Below are 20,380 nucleotides of genomic sequence, written 5' to 3'. Positions count from 1 at the left end.
CCCGTGGGCAGGGAGAGGCTGGACGTGGCCCTCAGGGGGCCCAGGATAGGGCTGGAAAGAGCTCTGAGCTCGGCCGAGGACCTGGGTTCAAACCCAGGGCCCCCATTTCAGGACGTGAGGCCTGGGGACAGGGCAGGGGTCCAGGGGGAGCAACCTGTGTAGCAGCTGAGGGTCCACGCCCAGAAGGGCTCTCTGCTCGGAAGGACCCCAAGCTCAGGAGGCCCCCGCTTGGCTCATGCCCCGCCGTGGCCGTCTCGAGACTCTTTCCGTTGAGCGCTGGGCCTTGCTGGCCCTGGACCTCCCGGAGGTTGGCCCCTTGCTCTCAGCTCGGGGGGCCAGTTGTGCTCTCCACTAGGAGCCTTGCAGCCCCAAAGAAGGGCAGGTCGTCTTGGGCACCCCAGCCCAGGGGTGCCCTCAGGAGAACTCCAAGTCTGTGTCCATGGCCCACAGCCCCTTGGTCACCCCCCCTGGGACTGTCAGCCCACTGAGGCCGTGGGGTTAGGGGGAGGCCCCAAGCCCCTGCCTGGCACCATGCACCTTGCTCCTTCCAGGAATCTGGGAGCCCCAGGGTGGAGGGAGGGACGTCCAGCAGCCCAGCCAGGGGACTGCGGAGATAGCTCAGCCATGGGCAGAGGCACGTCGGAGGGGGGCTGTGCCCCAACACATTAATATTTGACGGCCAAGGTGGCTGGTGGCCGGCGGGCTCGGGCCGGGCGTGGGATCCCTAACCACGGAGCCTTTAACCCAACACAGCGCGGGGGCTGGAGAGCGGCTGACCCTTCGCGGGTGGGGGAGGGCCGGAGCAGGGAGAAACCCGGGACCCCCGGGTCACGGCAACCCTCACAGGGGCCCTTTCTGGATGGGAGACCACCCTGAGGGGTCCTCCCAGCGCCAGTACCACTCCCAGGGCCCAGTGGGGGAAACCAAGGCCCCGAGAGGGCAGCAGGCCTTCTCCAGCTCCCCCTTGCTGGAGACCCCAGTCCTTGCTCCCTGCCAGGCCCAAAGGCCCCTCGAGTCGCTGCCCCTTTGCCCCGGGGACATCAGCAGGGGCCTGTCGGGGGCCGGGGGTGGGGGCACGACACTGGGTCCCTCGTGCAGCTGCGCACCTTGCCGGGCTGTTCCTCAGGGGTGCTCACCACAAGCAGCCTCAGGGGACCGAGCGGCCACACTTGCTGCTTGCTATGAAAGGGCGGCTGTCCCCAGTCGTGACGGGAGCCTCCTGTGGACGCAGCGTCCGTGGGGTCCACGGCAGAACCCCGGGACCTGGAGGCCACGGGCACCGACACACACACCTCAGCGAAGTCCTGTGTCTCAGGTCCTCTGCTGGCATCCACAACATCCTGACGGAGTATGGACCAGGGAGGTGGGGTCTGACAGTCGGACAGACAGACGGATGGAGGAAGGCCAAGCCGGGTGGGCCCCTCGCCAGCAGGACCGCCCCACTGGCCTCCCCCGTGCCTGCCAAGCCCGGGCAGAGCACTGAGGGGCCTGGGTGGGGAGCAGTGGCCCCCAGGTGGGGGGGACGGGCGGGCAGGGAGCTGGAGGGGCAGGGACCCCTGGCCCTGGGCCCACATTCTGGTTCTGGTTCCAGGCCTTACTGACGGGAGTCCTGGGAGAGCAACCCCTCCCCACAGAGCCCGCGTCCTCAGCTGTAAATCAGAACTTTGCAGAGCTGCTTGCAAGATGAACATTCTGGAAAGCACTGGGACAGGCCTGGCACTTGGCGGGGCTTGATACGCACTTTCTTCTGCCACGTAATGATGGTCTCTGTGATGCTTCCAGGCGGTGGAGCAGCCGCGTCCCTGTGTCCCCTACGATCGGGCCGTCACACCAGCCCGATCCACATGGCTCCGGAGGGCGGCAGGTGTCCGGCTCTGCTGGGGTCCGAGGACCCCATGCTGCCCCGGGCCCTGGCACCGGGCTTCTGAGTGCCCGCGGCTGGCACCTCCCAGGGCCCGGCTCTCCCGCTTCCATACTTTTGGTGAGATTTGAGCAGCGGCTGAGTCTGCCATGCATTATGCATCGAGGGCACCGCAGTGAGCCGGGTTACAGGCCTGTAATGCCACCCGGCCGAGGAAATCATGGCCCACGGATCGGCGCTGACACCAGCCACAGCAGCTGAGATTCAATTACCGGCCAGGAGTGGGACGCGGCCAAGGAGGGCCTGCGCCCCTGGGCCTCAGTTTCCCCATCTGTAAAATGGCCTGGGCAGAGGATTAGCCGGTGCCTGGGACCCACCGTGGCAGGTGCCCTGCTGGGGCTGGACACAGATCTGCTTGCCGGTGACAAGGCTCTCCCATCCCTTTACGGATTAGGACACAAGCTCCCAGAGGCTCAGGACTTGCCAGCAGCCACAGGGCCAGAGGAGCTCAACCCGCCGTCCCCTCTGAGGCTCAGGGGCTGCCTGCCGTGCCCCCTCCCTCCCCTCCGTGCCCCTTCCCTTCCCTTCCCTCTCCCCTCTCTGCGGTCTGGGGGCTCCAGCAGGCAGGTGCAGGAGAGGGAGTGGCAGAGACGAGGGGCACGGGCCGGCCAGCCCTGGACACCCCAAGACACTGTAGGCTCGGTCCCCACACACGGGGCGGAGGAGCCTCTGTCCCCCACCCTTGGACAGAGCCACACCCGGAACCCAGCCCAGGCTGAGGGCAGAGGTGGTGGCGGGGGCTTGGCCCACCCTGTCTGGGGAGGAGGCCCCGTCGCCCGGGTTACAGCGGTGCAGAGGGAGGGAGAGGCCCCGGCCACCCGGGGCAGCACCCAGGGCTCTTCCCTGGGGCCAGGCTCGCCCGTCCTGCCCAGCCTCGCTCGGCCTGCCCCTCTGGGGCCTGGCGTCCAGTGGGGACAGGCGCGGGCCGCCCTCTCGGGGGGACACGGCGGATTCCAGCACCCCTCCGAGGCCGGGGCAGGCGACCACTGGATATTGCATTGCCGTCAATATTGCATCCGGCCCGCAGCCCCTCCCTGACAGTGTGGGGCACAGCCCGAGGACATGTGGGAAGCGGGGGGCTCCCGGCAGGGCAAGGGACCAGCACCCCCTGCTGTCCCACCCTGGCCTGCTGGCAGCAGAGCCCACGGCCTCCAGCCTCAGTGACCAGCTGCAGTTTTCCCTCCACTGTCCCCCCCACACAGGGGTCCCCGGTGTCCCTGAACCCCACAAAGCAAGTTTGACGACAGCCGGGCTGGACATGCGATGGCACCTCCCACACCAGTGGAGTCAAGACCCCAGCCAGCGGGTCCCACAGCCCCGAGCAGCCCCACCCAGTGGGCTGTGGGGTTGGTAAGGGCAGCCCACCCGGCTCTCCCTCCCCGTGGGTGCCCACGGCCTCGGCCCCTCCACGGATGGCAGAAGACAAGAAAACAGCACTCAGTCCTTAACCCCAAGCTCCCAGACGGGCTCCGGAAGCTCCTGTCAATTTGCCTCGAAAGCGAGGGTTTGGTTGGCAAGAGCTGGCAGGAGTGACCGAGGTGTGGCCCAGAGGACACACGACCCCCAGGGGCGGCACAGGTGAGCTCCTGAGAGGTTGGCCCCCAGGTGGGGAGTGGAGGCGTCACTGCTGGTCCAGAAGGGCGTGGCGGACCCTGAGGGAAGGGGCTCCCATCCCGACCCCAGGGAGCAGCAGGGCCCGGGGAGGAGGCACAGCCCTTGGGAAGAAAAACCACAGGGAGCCAGGGATGGCCCGGCCCCCACAGCCCCAGGGGCACCAGGAGAGCAACCAGAACCCCACCCCTGAGGTTCGGGCACGAGTGACCAGGAAGGGCTGGGGGTGGGAGGCAGGGGACACAGAGACCCTGCGAGGGTGAGCTGGGGGACCCCAGAGGCCAGGCAGGGACCCCTGCTGAGCATGCGCCCTCCCCAGGGAGCGAGGCAGAGCCACAGGAATGCACGGCCGCCAGGGAGGCAGGGGTGGGGGCAGCTGGAGCCGCAAAGCTCCGTCCACTGCACCAGAAACCCACCGAGCCCACCAGCTTCCCGAGCCCATGCCAGAGAGGCCACCTTTGACCGACCCACACCAATCGAATGTTTAGTAGGTAAATCAATAAACACCAAATAAGTCACTTCCAACAGTAACCGAAATTCTAGTTTCTAAAACCACTCCATGTCCCCGAGTCCCTGGGGCTGTCCCCTAATAGCAAGCATGCCTGGGGGCGCGTTTCGGTCCGGTGACAGCGGAGGCAGGAACCCTGGCTGGGGAAGTTGCTGTCGCCACCTCTGATGGCCCCAGACCCCTGAGGAGATGCCCCGAGGGGGGAGCGGGTACAGCAGCCCCCCATGTCCCGCCCCAGCCCCAGCCTCAGCCCCAGCCCTGACCCTTGCCTGAGGACCGGCCCTGACCTGGCAAATCTCGTGGTGCAGAGACAAGCCCCCCTCACCCTCCACCCGGACGAGGCCCCCGGAGGCCTTACCGGCCAGGCTGCAGCCCGCAGGAACTGGGCGCAGCCTTGGTGTCCGTGGTACTCAGCCAGGTCAGCCGCAGTGTAGCCATCTTCGTCCCTCAGGGAAGGGTCCACGTGGTGGGAGACCAAGGCCTGGCAGCACTGCGGGGGTGGGGCACATCGCACCTGGCTTCAAGGCAGGGCCCCTCCCACCTCACAGGTGAGGAGTTTCCCCACGGCCCCACCACCATTCTGCAGAACTGGATATGGGCAGTGGGGCCCTGAGCCCTGCCCCGTGCCCCCCGGCCCCAGTCCCCAAGCACCCTCCTCTGGCCCTGACAGTGCCCCACGCAGGCTGCACTTGCCCTTGTGCTGGGCAGTCAAATGCTCCATAGCAGGTGCCTGAGGCCCCTTCCCCAGGACAGTGTAAGCCACGGACCAGATGCAAAAACCACCTTCTTAAAGCATCAAAGAGGTAACAGGACAGTGAGGAATTACCGGGCCCAACTCAGAAGACAAGAAATCTCAGAGCGGGTTAGGCTAGCACTCAGAGCTGCCTTTGCCATGGGTACATTTGCAGATGCAGGAGAGACAGTGGCAAAGGTGAGCTGTGCTGGCCTCTCGCTGCTCACCTCTTCTCTTGCAAGAGAGCCCACGTGCCCTTCTGGCATGGGCTCTTAATAAATTTTCTACCTACTTGCTTGATCTGTGCTGTGCCCTTGCATTCGCTCTTGCAGCATGGCCAAGAGCCTAGGAATTCAACACCGGCAACATGTTTTTGGCGAGCCAGCCAGGAGACGCTTCTCCTTTTGACCATCCGGACGGGTGGGCCATGCCTGTCGCCCGGGAGGCTTGGCTGTGAGCTTTCACATTTCTTCTCATGGGCTCGTTGTTACCCTCTCCTGTGTCCTCGGGCCCTGAGGAATCTGGGGACTCTGGCCCGGCTCCCCCAGGACATAATCTCAGCCCACTCCAAGCTCTCTGGCTCTCTCCGCAGAGGTGGCAGGAGCTCGTCTCTGTGCCGTGCAGATCCCAGGAGACTTACAGCGGCGGGTGGTGCTGCCCTTGAGACCTGACTGGGGCTTCTCCCCGTGTCGTGCAGGAGAGCACTGGGACCCAGATCAAGCCCCCCCATTCTTCTCTCTCTCTCTCCTCAGTTCTCCGAGACTTCCCACATTCTCCCCTTTCTTCCCCTCTGGGGACCACCTCTTGATCCTCTTGCTTGATAGCATTTCCTGGCCCTTCAGGTCCTTCCTCCTGCTGGATTTGCTCCTCTCTTCTCCTCTTCTGCAGAGGGCCTCTCCTGGCCTCCTCAAGAGTCTCCCTCTTTCTCCTCTGTCTGGCTTTTGATGCTTCTGCACATTATTTCTTTTGTAACACAGGATTCTGGGCTAAGGATTCTTGTACCAAATAAGGTGTTGCCTTTGACATTCTAGGGAGTCACCTCTGGTCCACGCTCACGGGAACTAGGAACCTCCCAGGGGGAGCGTCTCCCCCCCAGGCCCAGATTGTTCAGTCTCTATGAGACCTATTACAGATGAACATAAAGCTCCCTTGTTCTAGAGCGTGCTCGCTCTTTAGCGCTCAGCAAACAGTAAACTGGGGGATGAAGGTATTCCCCAGAGCACTGTCCTGGACTTCTCTCAGGTGGGGCGAGTGTCCCCACCTCCAGAGCATGGGTCTAGACGTCTCCCATGGAGGAACGTCCAGGGACACCTGGCGACTCGACCCAGGGTCACCTGGTGACATTGCTCCCGTTTTCCCAAGAGATTGGGCCTGCGGAGAGGAAGGATTCCTCAAGAGCATTGCCCTGGAATTCTTCTAGGCAAGGCCCGAGAACCCCCCTGGAAGGTAGGTCCAGGCATCCCTCAGGAAAGGTGTCCCAGGGATGCCCAGCAACTGTACCCTCCATGTTCCCAAGAGACTAGGCCAGCGGAGAGGAAACTGCCCAGCTCTGATGTGCGTTGAGATGCCACGTGGTCACACTGGAGCTAGTGAGGCTCCTCTATGTCCTTTTCCAGAGAAAGTGGGAAACACCAAAAGTCAATATCAGCTAGGAGATGGGGAGGCCTGGCCTCCATGGACTCTCAATTACAACACCATCCTCCGGTAAACAGGGAAAGTGCTCAAAGACCCCCTCTGCCCAGACGCTTACAGCTCTATCAAGACAAGGACCCGAGAGGAACTTGTTGCCTGTGTTGTGCCTGTGTCTCAGCTTCCATTAGAGGAGAAGTTCTTGATGATCCCCTTAGCCAGTAGGGACCACACCACGGCCTGTTTGTTAGACGGCACAGGAAAGCGCACCACCAAGACAGCCAACCGTAATAAGCTGTGGGAGCTCACTCAGAGGAAAGGGAAAACCCGCCCCTGTTCAGGGGAGGCTAGTGGAGGCTCTGAGAAGCACCCTAATGTCAGCTGCACCCTTGAGAAGGTCAGATTTTGCTGGTCACCCACTTCACCAGCCAGTCTGCCCCTGATACCTGGAGAAAGCTGCAGAGGCTCACGGGCCCCACACCTCCCACTCACGACTGCTAGAAACGGCCTTTTCTGCCTTTAACAACCGGGCCAAGGCCGAGGAGGAGGAGGCCAAGAGGAAAACAGGAGACCGGGGAACAGGCTCAGCTTCCTGCCATCGCTGTTAGAGGTGCCCTGTACCCTCGAGGCCACCCAAATTGTGGCTCCAGGACTCAAGGGCCTCACTTCAACTGTGGGTCAGAGGGCCACTGGCAGAGAGAGAGCCCGAAACCTTGAGACAACCCTCGACCTTGGGACCCACAGGGGCCTTGCTCCAGGTGCTGCCAACAGGGGCAGTGGGCCAGGGACTGTGCTGTCTTCCGAGGGGGGCAGGATGGCCCCCAGAGCCCTGCTCAGGACGAGTGAAGGCTGAGGGTCCCCAAGGCCACGATGGCTCTGCGGACTTCACGTGATCATCAACCTAGAGGAGCCCTGGGTGACACTCGATGTGGCAGGTAAGACTGTTTATTTCTTAATTAACACTGGAGCCACTGGCTCTGTCCTGAGCTGCCACCCTGGACCTCCCTCCACTTGGACTTGCCTAGTCATGGGAGTGACGGTAAAGCCAAAATAAGGACCTTCACTCCCCTCTCCTTGGTAGGCTTGGAGACACCCTGAGAATAGAGCAGGGACCCGAGAGGGCAGAGAGGACACCGAGAAGAAGCCTTGAGCAAGGATGGCTGAGCAAGGCCAGGACGGCCTGTCCCGCAAGGACAACCCTCCTGGGGCTGCCACCTACCACAATACCTGGGCGGCCGACCCGCCCAAGTGCACGCGCCGCCCGGCACCACCCGGAGGGAAGGGAGTGGGGGGAAGAGCCTGACTTGTATGTTTTTCAAAGTCCTGTTTTGCAAAGACAAGACCTAATAGAGCGGCTATCAGAAAATTCTTGTTAATAAGCCACTTGGATCTAACAAGAAGGGGGAAGAGGAGAGGAGTAAGTAAAGCTAAGCAATAACAGCAAATTGCCCCCAACACCGGGGGCCTCTTGCCTCTCCGCTTGCGAGATGCCCACAGGCCCTTCCTGCGTGTGCACTGAATAAACCTTCTCCCTGTTCGCGTGGGGAAACAAGTGAGCTGTTCTTTCAGCAGCGTCATAGGACTGGGGAGAGGACTCCACCCTCAGAGAAAGGGCAAACCAGAAGTAAGCCGTCCCTCTCTGAGACCAGCAAAATCCAGGTTCAGGGAACATCCAGCTTGGATTCTGGACTAAGAAGATCCTGGGCTTGGAATGCCCATTTGTGCCTGGCAGAGGCAAATAAGCTATCGTCTGAGGCCTCAGATGACTTCTACAAATCATTTTTTCAAATATAACATCTAGCATATAGTCAAATAAAACCAGGAACACCAGGAAATAAGATGCCATAAATGAGAAGCAGAAAATCCAACAAAGAAATAGATCCACACAGACATGAGAACTCACAAACTACCAAAAAACTATGCCAACTGCTTTTAAAGAAATAAAACCAAGCTTGATAAGGAAAATGTTCAAAAATAGACTGTGGTGATGAATGCACAGCTACGTGACGGTAGTGCGATTGTACGCCATGGGTGACTGTACGGTACATGAATATATCTCAATAAAACTGAATTTAAAAAAAAACAAGCTTGAAAATTTAGACATGGAAATAAAAACTATAAAAAGTGACACAGCAGATTTGAAAAAGCATTAAATAGAGGCCTAGGAGATATCAATAATAACAAAATTAAAAACTGAAGCTGAAGAATTAGTGAATAGAAAATCAGTCAGAAGAAGTGATCCAGAATACAGCATAAAGAGACAATAAAGTGAAAACAAACAAACAAAAAAACAACAGCAGATACAGTAAGTTCCAATATATATGTAATATTAATCACCAAACGGGAGCAAAACCGAATGGGGAAGAGGTAATATTTGAACAGATAATGGCTGAGAATTTTACAGAGCAGGTGAATAACACCAAAGCACAAATTCAAGAAGCCCAACAAATCCCAAGTAGGATAAATAAAAGGATTAGACTCCTGGTCAAATCATAGCAAAACGGTAGAAAACCAAAGACAAAATGAAAATATTAAAAGTAACAAGAGAGGAGGCGGGGCAAGATGGCAGACTGGTGAGCTGTATGTTTTAGTTACTCCTCCAGGAAAGTAGGTAAAAAGCCAGGAACTGCGTGGACTGGACACCACAGAGCAATCTGTCTTTGGGCATACTTCATACAACACTCATGAAAACGTGGAACTGCTGAGATCAGCGAAATCTGTAAGTTTTTGCGGCCAGGGGACCCGCGCCCCTCCCTGCCAGGCTCAGTCCCGGGGGAGGAGGGGCTGTCAGCTCCGGGAAGGAGAAGGGAGAATTGCAGTGGCTGCTCTTACCGGAAACTCATTCTACTGATTCAAACTCCAACCATAGATAAACTGAGGCCAGACACCAGAGACTCTGAGAGCAGCCAGCCCAGCAGAGAGGAGACAGGCATAGAAAAAAAACAACACGAAAAACTCCAAAATAAAAGCAGAGGATTTTTGGAGTTCTGGTGAACACAGAAAGGGGAAGGGCGGAGATCAGGCCTTGAGGCGCATATGCAAATCCCGAAGCAAGGCTGATCTCTCTACCCTGGGCACCTTTCCTTAATGGCCCTGGTTGCTTTGTCTATTAGCATTTCAATAACCCATTAGATCTCTGAGGAGGGCCGTTTTTTTTTTTTTTTTTTTTTTTTTTTTTTTAAATCCTTTTTGCTTTTTCTAAAACAATTACTCTAAGAAGCTCAATACAGAAAGCTTCAAAGAATTGAAATTTGGGCACGTCAAGTCAAGAGCAGAACTAAGAGAGCTCTGAGACAAAAGGCAATAATCCAGTGGCTAAGAAAATTCACTAAACAACACAACTTCCCAAGAAAAGGGGGGTGTCCGCTCACAGCCACCATCCTGGTGGACAGGGGACACTCCTGCCCATCGCCAGCCCCATAGCCCAGAGCTGCCCCAGACAACCCAGTGTGACGGAAGTGCTTCAAATAACAGGCACACACCACAAAACTGGGCGTGGACATTAGCCTTCCCTGCAACCTCAGCTGAATGTCCCAGAGCTGGGAAGGGGGAGCAGTGTGAATTAACAGAGCCCCATTCAGCCATCATTTGAGCAGACTGGGAGCCTCCCAACACAGCCCAGCAGCCCAGAACTGCCCTGGGGGGACGGCACTCACCTGTGACATAGCACAGTCATCCCTCAACAGAGGACCCGGGGTGCACAGCCTGGAAGAGGGGCCCACTTGCAAGTCTCAGGAGCCATACGCCAATACCAAAGACTTGTGGGTCAGTGGCAGAGACAAACTGTGGCAGGACTGAACTGAAGGATTAGACTATTGCAGCAGCTTTAAAACTCTAGGATCATCAGGGAGATTTGATTGTTAGGGCCACCCCCCCTCCCCGACTGCCCAGAAACACGCCCCACATACAGGGCAGGCAACACCAACTACACACGCAAGCTTGGGACACCAATTGGGCCCCACAAGACTCACTCCCCCACTCACCAAAAAGGCTAAGCAGGGGAGATCTGGCTTGTGGAGAACAGGTGGCTCGTGGACGCCACCTGCTGGTTAGTTAGAGAAAGTGTACTCCACAAAGCTGTAGATCTGATAAATTAGAGATAAGGACTTCAACTGGTCTACAAACCCTAAAAGAACCCTATCAAGGTCAGCAAATGCCACGAGGCCAAAAACAACAGAAAATTATAAAGCATATGAAAAAACCAGACGATATGGATAACCCAAGCCCAAGCACCCAAATCAAAAGACCAGAAGAGACACACCTAGAGCAGCTACTCAAAGAACTAAAGATGAACAATGAGACCCTAGTACGGGATATGAAGGAAATCAAGAAGACCCTAGAAGAGCATAAAGAAGACATTGCAAGACTAAATAAAAAAATGGATGATCTTATGGAAATTAAAGAAACTGTTGACCAAATTAAAAAGATTCTGGACACTCATAGTACAAGACTAGAGGAAGTTGAACAACGAATCAGTGACCTGGAAGATGACAGAATGGAAAATGAAAACATAAAAGAAAGAATGGGGAAAAAAATTGAAAAACTCGAAATGGACCTCAGGGATATGATAGATAATATGAAACGTCCGAATATAAGACTCATTGGTGTCCCAGAGGGGAAGAAAAGGGTAAAGGTCTAGGAAGAGTATTCAAAGAAATTGTTGGGGAAAACTTCCCAAATCTTCTAAACAACATAAATACACAAATCATAAATGCTCAGCGAACTCCAAATAGAATAAATCCAAAAAAACCCACTCCGAGACATATACTGATCACACTGTCAAACATAGAAGAGAAGGAGCAAGTTCTGAAAGCAGCAAGAGAAAAGCAATTCACCACATACAAAGGAAACAGCATAAGACTAAGTAGTGACTACTCAGCAGCCACCATGGAGGCGAGAAGGCAGTGGCACGATATATTTAAAATTCTGAGTGAGAGGAATTTCCAGCCAAGAATACTTTATCCAGCAAAGCTCTCCTTCAAATTTGAGGGAGAGCTTAAATTTTTCACAGACAAAGAAATGCTGAGAGAATTTGCTAACAAGAGACCTGCCCTACTGGAGATACTAAAGGGAGCCCTACAGACAGAGAAACAAAGACAGGACAGAGAGACTTGGAGAAAGGTTCAGTACTAAAGAGATTCGGTATGGGTACAATAAAGGATATTAATAGAGAGAGGGAAAAATATGGCAAACATAATCCAAAGGATAGATGGCCGATTCAAGAAATGCCTTCACGGTTTTAACGTTGAATGTAAATGGATTAAACTCCCCAATTAAAAGATATAGATTCGCAGAATGGATCAAAAAAAATGAACCATCAATATGTTGCATACAAGAGACTCATCTTAGACACAGGGACACAAAGAAACTGAAAGTGAAAGGATGGAAAAAAATATTTCATGCAAGCTACAGCCAAAAGAAAGCAGGTGTAGCAATTTTAATCTCAGATAAAATAGACTTCAAATGCAGGGATGTTTTGAGAGACAAAGAAGGCCACTACATACTAATAAAAGGGGCAATTCAGCAAGAAGAAATAACAATCGTAAATGTCTATGCACCCAATCAAGGTGCCACAAAATACATGAGAGAAACATTGGCAAAACTAAAGGAAGCAATTGATGTTTCCACAATAATTGTGGGAGACTTCAACACATCACTCTCTCCTATAGATAGATCAACCAGACAGAAGACCAATAAGGAAATTGAAAACCTAAACAATCTGATAAATGAATTAGATTTAACAGACATCTACAGGACATTACATCCCAAATCAACAGGATACACATACTTTTCTAGTGCTCACGGAACTTTCTCCAGAATAGATCATATGCTGGGACATAAAACAAGCCTCAATAAATTTAAAAAGATTGAAATTATTCAAAGCACATTCTCTGACCACAATGGAATACAATTAGAAGTCAATAACCATCAGAGACTTAGAAAATTCACAAATACCTGGAGGTTAAACAACACACTCCTAAACAATCAGTGGGTTAAAGAAGAAATAGCAAGAGAAATTGCTAAATATATAGAGACGAATGAAAATGAGAACACAACATACCAAAACCTATGGGATGCAGCAAAAGCAGTGCTAAGGGGGAAATTTATAGCACTAAACGCATATATTAAAAGGAAGAAAGAGCCAAAATCAAAGAACTAATGGATCAACTGAAGAAGCTAGAAAATGAACAGCAAACCAATCCTAAACCAAGTACAAGAAAAGAAATAACAAGGATTAAAGCAGAAATAAATGACATAGAGAACAAAAAAACAATAGAAAGGATAAATATCACCAAAAGTTGGTTCTTTGAGAAGATCAACAAGATTGACAAGCCCCTAGCTAGACTGACAAAATCAAAAAGAGAGAAGACCCATATAAACAAAATAATGAATGAAAAAGGTGACATAACTGCAGATCCTGAAGAAATTAAAAAAATTATAAGAGGATATTATGAACAACTGTATGGCAACAAACTGGATAATGTAGAAGAAATGGACAATTTCCTGGAAACATATGAACAACCTAGACTGACCAGAGAAGAAATAGAAGACCTCAACCAACCCATCACAAGCAAAGAGATCCAATCAGTCATCAAAAATCTTCCCACAAATAAATGCCCAGGGCCAGATGGCTTCACAGGGGAATTCTACCAAACTTTCCAGAAAGAACTGACACCAATCTTACTCAAACTCTTTCAAAAACATTGAAAAAAATGGAACACTACCTAACTCATTTTATGAAGCTAACATCAATCTAATACCAAAACCAGGCAAAGATGCTACAAAAAAGGAAAACTACCGGCCAATCTCCCTAATGAATATAGATGCAAAAATCCTCAACAAAATACTTGCAAATCGAATCCAAAGACACATTAAAAAAATCATACACCATGACCAAGTGGGGTTCATTCCAGGCATGCAAGGATGGTTCAACATAAGAAAAACAATCAATGTATTACAACACATTAAAAACTCGAAAGGGAAAAATCAATTGATCATCTCAATAGATGCTGAAAAAGCATTTGACAAAATCCAACATCCGTTTTTGATAAAAACACTTCAAAAGGTAGGAATTGAAGGAAACTTCCTCAACATGATAAAGAGCATATATGAAAAACCCACAGCCAGCATAGTACTCAATGGTGAGAGACTGAAAGCCTTCCCTCTAAGATCAGGAACAAGACAAGGATGCCCGCTGTCACCACTGTTATTCAACATTGTGCTGGAAGTGCTAGCCAGGGCAATCCGGCAAGACAAAGAAATAAAAGGCATCCAAATTGGAAAAGAAGAAGTAAAACTGTCATTGTTTGCAGATGATATGATCTTATATCTAGAAAACCCTGAGAAATCAACGATACACCTACTAGAGCTAATAAACAAATTTAGCAAAGTAGCGGGATACAAGATTAATGCACATAAGTCAGTAATGTTTCTATATGCTAGAAATGAACAAACTGAAGAGACACTCAAGAAAAAGATACCATTTTCAATAGCAACTAAAAAAATCAAGTACCTAGGAATCAACTTAATCAAAGATGTAAAAGACCTATACAAAGAAAACTACATAACTCTACTAAAAGAAATAGAAGGGGACCTTAAAAGATGGAAAAATATTCCATGTTCATGGATAGGAAGGCTAAATGTCATTAAGATGTCAATTCTACCCAAACTCATCTACAGATTCAATGCAATCCCAATCAAAATTCCAACAACCTACTTTGCAGACTTGGAAAAGCTAGTTATCAAATTTATTTGGAAAGGGAAGATGCCTCGAATTGCTAAAGACACTTTAAAAAAGAAAAACGAAGTGGGAGGACTTACACTCCCTGACTTTGAAGCTTATTATAAAGCCACAGTTGCCAAAACAGCATGGTACTGGCACAAAGATAGACATATAGATCAATGGAATCGAATTGAGAATTCAGAGATAGACCCTCAGATCTATGGCCGACTGATCTTTGATAAGGCCCCCAAAGTCACCGAACTGAGCCATAATGGTCTTTTCAACAAATGGGGCTGGGAGAGTTGGATATCCATATCCAAAAGAATGAAAGAGGACCCCTACCTCACCCCCTACACAAAAATTAACTCAAAATGGACCAAAGATCTCAATATAAAACAAAGTACCATTAAACTCCTAGAAGATAATGTAGGAAAACATCTTCAAGACCTTGTATTAGGAGGCCACTTCCTAGACTTTACACCCAAAGCACAAGCAACAAAAGAGAAAATAGATAAATGGGAACTCCTCAAGCTTAGAAGTTTCTGCACCTCAAAGGAATTTCTCAAAAAGGTAAAGAGGCAGCCAACTCAATGGGAAAAAATTTTTGGAAACCATGTATCTGACAAAAGACTGATATCTTGCATATACAAAGAAATCCTACAACTCAATGACAATAGTACAGACAGCCCAATTATAAAATGGGCAAAAGATATGAAAAGACAGTTCTCTGAAGAGGAAATACAAATGGCCAAGAAACACATGAAAAAATGTTCAGCTTCACTAGCTATTAGAGAGATGCAAATTAAGACCACAATGAGATACCATCTAACACCGATTAGAATGGCTGCCATTAAACAAACAGGAAACTACAAATGCTGGAGGGGATGTGGAGAAATTGGAACTCTTATTCATTGTTGGTGGGACTGTATAATGGTTCAGCCACTCTGGAAGTCAGTCTGGCAGTTCCTTAGAAAACTAGAGATAGAGCTACCATTCGATCCAGCGATTGCACTTCTCGGGATATACCCGGAAGATCGGAAAGCAGTGACACGAACAGATATCTGCACGCCAATGTTCATAGCAGCATTATTCACAATTGCCAAGAGATGGAAACAACCCAAATGTCCATCAACAGATGAGTGGATAAATAAAATGTGGTATATACACACGATGGAATACTACGCGGCAGTAAGAAGGAACGAGCTGGTGAAACATATGACAACATGGATGAACCTTGAAGACATAATGCTGAGCGAAATAAGCCAGGCACAAAAAGAGAAATATTATATGCTACCACTAATGTGAACTTTGAAAAATGTAAAACAAATGGTTTATAATGTAGAATGTAGGGGAACTAGCAGTAGAGAGCAATTAAGGAAGGGGGGAACAATAATCCAAGAAGAACAGATAAGCTATTTAACGTTCTGGGGATGCCCAGAAATGACTATGGTCTGTTAATTTCTGATGGATGTAGTAGGAACAAGTTCACTGAAATGTTGCTATAGTATGTAACTTCTTGGGGTAAAGTAGGAACATGTTGGAAGTTAAGCAGTTATCTTAGGTTAGTTGTCTTTTTCTTACTCCCTTGCTATGGTCTCTTTGAAATGTTCTTTTATTGTATGTTTGTTTTCTTTTTAACTTTTTTTTTCATACAGTTGATTTGAAAAAAGAAGGGAAAGTTAAAAAAAAAAAAAAAAAGAAAAAAGACAAACAAGGGAAAAAAAAAAAAAAACAAAACGATGTAGTGCCCCCTTGAGGAGCCTGTGGAGAATGCAGGGGTATTCGCCTACCCCACCTCCATGGTTGCTAACATGACCACAGACATAGGGGACTGGTGGTTTGATGGGTTGAGCCCTCTACCATAAGTTTTACCCTTGGGAAGACGGTTGCTGCAAAGGAGAGGCTAGGCCTCCCTGTATTTGTGCCTAAGAGTCTCCTCCAGAATGCCTCTTTGTTGCTCAGATGTGGCCCTCTCTCTCTGGCTAAGCCAACTTGAAAGGTGAAATCACTGCCCTCCCCCCCTACGTGGGATCAGACACCCAGGGAAGTGAATCTCCCTGGCAACGTGGAATATGACTCCCGGGGAGGAATGTAGACCCGGCATCGTGGGATGGAGAACATCTTCTTGACCAAAAGGGGGATGTGAAAGGAAATGAAATAAGCTTCAGTGGCAGAGAGATTCCAAAACGAGCCGAGAGATCACTCTGGTGGGCACTCTTACGCACACTTTAGACAACCTTTTTTAGGTTCTAAAGAATTGGGGTAGCTGGTGGTGGATACCTGAAACTATTAAACTACAACCCAGAACCCATGAATCTCGAAGACAGTTGTATAAAAATGTAGCTTATGAGGGGTGACAGTGGGATTGGGAATGCCATAAGGACCAAACTCCACTTTGTCTAGTTTATGGATCGATGTGTAGAAAAGTAGGGGAAGCAAACAAACAGACAAAGGTACCTAGTGTTCTTTTTTACTTCAATTGCTCTTTTTCACTCTAATTATTATTCTTGTTATTTTTGTGTGTGTGCTAATGAAGGTGTCAGGGATTGATTTAGGTGATGAATGTACAACTATGTAATGGTACTGTAAACAATCGAAAGTACAATTTGTTTTGTATGACTGCGTGGTATGTGAATATATCTCAATAAAATGATGATTAAAAAAAAAAATAGATTGGGGTGATGAATGCATAACTATATGATGGTACTGTGAACAGTTGATTGTACACCATAGATGATTATATGGTATGTGAATATATCTCAATAAAGCTGAATTTAATTAAAAAAAAAAAAAAAGTAACAAGAGAAAAAGAGATTCTCTTCAAAAGATGATATCCCAGTAGCAGCACCGGAAGCCAGAGGGCAATGAGTGCTGTTTTCAAAGTGCAGAAAGAAAACAATTGGAAACTGTCAAGCTACAATTCTGTATCCAGCAAAACTCTTCTTCAATATTGACGATGAAATAAAACTGCTTCCAGGCAAACAAACAAAACAAAGAATTTGCTGGCAGCAAACTCACACGAAGGGAAGATCTAACACATTTACTTCAGACCAAAGGAAAGGGATTTCACATGGAAGGCCTGAAATGAAAGAAGGAAGGAAGATGAAAGAAGTGGTAGATTTGTGGCTAAGTCTAAATGACCACTACCATTTACTATCATTTACTATCATTAAAAAAATGGTAGTATCAAATGGGATTCTAAAAACTGTAGAAATAAAACATAAAAATGGTGTATCATTCAGGAGGAAGGTAAAACACACAAGGGTTGCGGGAATCTTGTGTTGTGTGGGAGCAGGGTGAAAGAATAGATTAATATTAGACCTGAATAAGTTAAGGATTTGAGTTGCAATTTTAGGGTAACTGCTAAAAGCACAGAAATAGAGGGCCCACATTCTAATCTAGGAGAGGGAGAACAGGGAAATGATTTTTTTTTTTTTTTCAATCCAAAGGGACATGTGGGAGGCAGGGAAACGTGCCTCTCAGGTCTCCAGCTGCAGGGAGTGGAACTGACAGATGCCCCCCGCGGCTGTGTTCTGTACCCCTCTCTGCATTAGGTGCACCTCTCCCAGCCCTCAGCTCCTCCCCCATATGCACACCATCTCCTCCCACAGGTGTTTCCTTCAATAAATCCCCTGCACCTCTAACCCCTCCCTGGCCTCTGCTTCTTGGAGACCTGAGCTGACACAGAAGATACGACAGGAAAAGAAACATGGACTAGGAAAGATAGATAAAGAGCATAAACCAAGAGGGCAAAAATAAACTCCAAAATATTAGTATTACACTTGCTATAAATGGAACAAATGCACCAAAAGACAAAGATTGTCAGACTGGCCAAAAAAAAAAAAAAAAAAAAAAAAAAAAAGCATTTCTGGTATCTGGTCAGCACAGGTAATTCAATGGGAGATAGAAGGCTGAAAGCAAAAGTATGGAAAAAGATATACCAAGCAAAGAATTAACAGAAAGAAAGCTAGGGTATCTATAGTAATATCAGCCAAAATAGGCCAAAGACATGGCTTTAAAACACATAAAACAAAAAGTGACTGGATAGAGGGAAACACAGACAAATCCATAATCACAGTGAGAGGTTTTCAACATATCTCTGTCAAGCAATTTTAAAACAACTCACAGGCTATCCATTCTTCTTAAGAACACACTGAAAATTTATAAAAATTAACCATTCACTGAGCCACAACATAGGTGATAGCAAAGAGCCAAGTACTGAAACCATCAGAGTATAGTCTCTGCCCATAATGCAATTAGGACAGAAATCAGTAACAGATCAATGGAAAAGCTTCATATGTTTGGAAATTAAGAAAAACACTTCTGATTAATCTGTGGGTCAAAGAAGAATCAAAATGGGAATTAGAAAATATTTTTAACTAAACAATTAGGAAAACGTGGGTTACAGCTAAATCAGTACTTAGAGGGAAATTCATAGCCTTAATAATATATATTAAAAAAGAAAAAAAAAAGGTGAAAATAAGTGAGGTAACTATCCATCTCAAAAAGTTAGAACAGAGAGCAGAAAAATAGACAAACACAGATATTAATGAAATAGAAAATATACATATATTAGAAATAGCAAAGTTGAAACCTGACTGTTTGAAAAACTGAATAATACAGAGTAACCCCTGGTGAGGCTGATAGACAAAAAAATAAAGGCAAAAATAACCCATATCAGGAATAAAAAAACAGGGCAATACCCAATAGGCAATAAAGAATAATGAAGCTATTATGAATAGCTTTATGCCAATACATTTGACAATTTAGATGAAATAGATTCTTGGAACATTTCCAGAAAAAAATCTCTAGAAAAATGTAACTTATCAAAACCAACAAAAAAGAAATAGAAAACTCTAATAGTTCTATAATTAAATAAATTGAATTAGTGATTAAAAGTCTCCCCTCAAAGAAAATTCCAGATCCAGATGGCTTCTGTGCCAGGTTGAAACTTTTATGGACCCCAGAAGAGCTATGATCTTTTAATCCAATCTTTGTGGGGTGGAACCTTTTGATTGAGTGTTTCTATGGAGATGTGTCTCACCCAACTGTGGATGAGACCTTTTGATTAGATTATTTCCATGGAGATATGAACCTTCCCATTCGGGGTGGGTCTTAATTAGATCACTGGAGTCCTTAAGAGAGCTGAGAGAGACATTTTGGAGAGAAGTTAAGATATGTAATCCAGAGTTTGCCCCTGGGAGAAGCTAAGAGCTGACACAGACCCAGATGCTTGGAAATATAGACAGAAGGACATATGGAGATGCTAAGCTAAGAGATGAAGCCCAGAGTTTACCCTGGAGAAGCTAAAGGAAGCTGCCCAGATGCTTAGAGAGAAACACCCCAGAAAAACTGTTCCAGTTTGCTAATGCTGCCATTAAGCAAATACCAGAAATGGATTGGCTTTTATAAAGAGGGTTTATTTGGTTACAAAGTTACAGTCTTAAGCCATAAAGTGTCCAAGGTAATGGGGTACCTTCACTGGAGAAAGGCCAATGGCATCTGGAAAACCTCTGTTAGCTGGGAAGACATATGGCTGGCATCTGCTCCAGAGTTCTGGTTTCAAAATGGATTTCTCCCAAGATGTTCCTCTCTAGGCTGCAGCTCCTGAAAAATGGGGTGTTTGTCCTCTCTTAGCTTCTCCAAAGCAAAAGTCTGCTTTCAAAGGCTGTCTCCAAAATGTCTCTGTAAACAGCAGTTCCTCTTTCAGCTTCTGTTCATTCTTCAAAGTGTCCCTTTTGGCTGAAGCAATCTCGCTCCTTCTGTCTGAGCTTATATAGTGCTCTAGTAAACTAATCAAGGCCCACGCTGAATGGGCAGGGCCACACCTCCATGGAAATTATCTAATCAGAGTTATCACCTACAGTTGGGTGGGTCGCATCTCCATGGAAACACTCAAAGAATTACAATCTAATCAACACTAATACGTCTGCCCACACAAGTCTGCATCAAAGAACATGGTGTTTTGGGGGACATAATACATCCAAACTGGCACAAGAACCAAGCAGAGAGCTGAGAGAAGCCAAGAGAGACAGAAGCCCAGGAACACTTTGGAGAAAGCCATTTGGAAACCTGAAACTGGGAACAGACGCCAGCCACATGTCTTCCCAGCTGACAGAGGTGTTCCGGATGCCAACAGTCTTTCTTCAGTGAAGGTATCCTCTTGTTGATGCCTTAGTTTGGACACTTTTATGGCCTTAGAACCATAAATCTGTACCATAATAAATCCCCTTTATAAAAACAAATCCATTTCTG

The 20,380-nt window shown here is 48.6% G+C and overlaps 1 protein-coding gene across 4 annotated transcripts in view; it reads right to left on the bottom strand.

Annotated features, from left to right (window-relative positions):
* ESPNL (espin like) overlaps positions 1-20,380 on the bottom strand; it is a 37,901-nt gene that overhangs the window by 7,442 nt on the left and 10,079 nt on the right. For all 4 annotated transcript variants that reach the window (XM_037849358.1, XM_037849359.1, XM_037849361.1 and 1 more), the window contains exon 5: positions 4,399-4,530. In XM_037849358.1, the coding sequence (XP_037705286.1) occupies positions 4,399-4,530 (132 nt within the window). The remainder of the gene's footprint in view (positions 1-4,398; positions 4,531-20,380) is intronic.

The sequence above is a fragment of the Choloepus didactylus genome, chromosome 9 (assembly GCF_015220235.1).
Source record: "Choloepus didactylus isolate mChoDid1 chromosome 9, mChoDid1.pri, whole genome shotgun sequence".
Taxonomy (NCBI): domain Eukaryota; kingdom Metazoa; phylum Chordata; class Mammalia; order Pilosa; family Megalonychidae; genus Choloepus; species Choloepus didactylus.
The sequence above is the reverse complement of the archived record's forward strand: the minus strand, read 5'-3'. Positions and strand labels throughout refer to the sequence as shown.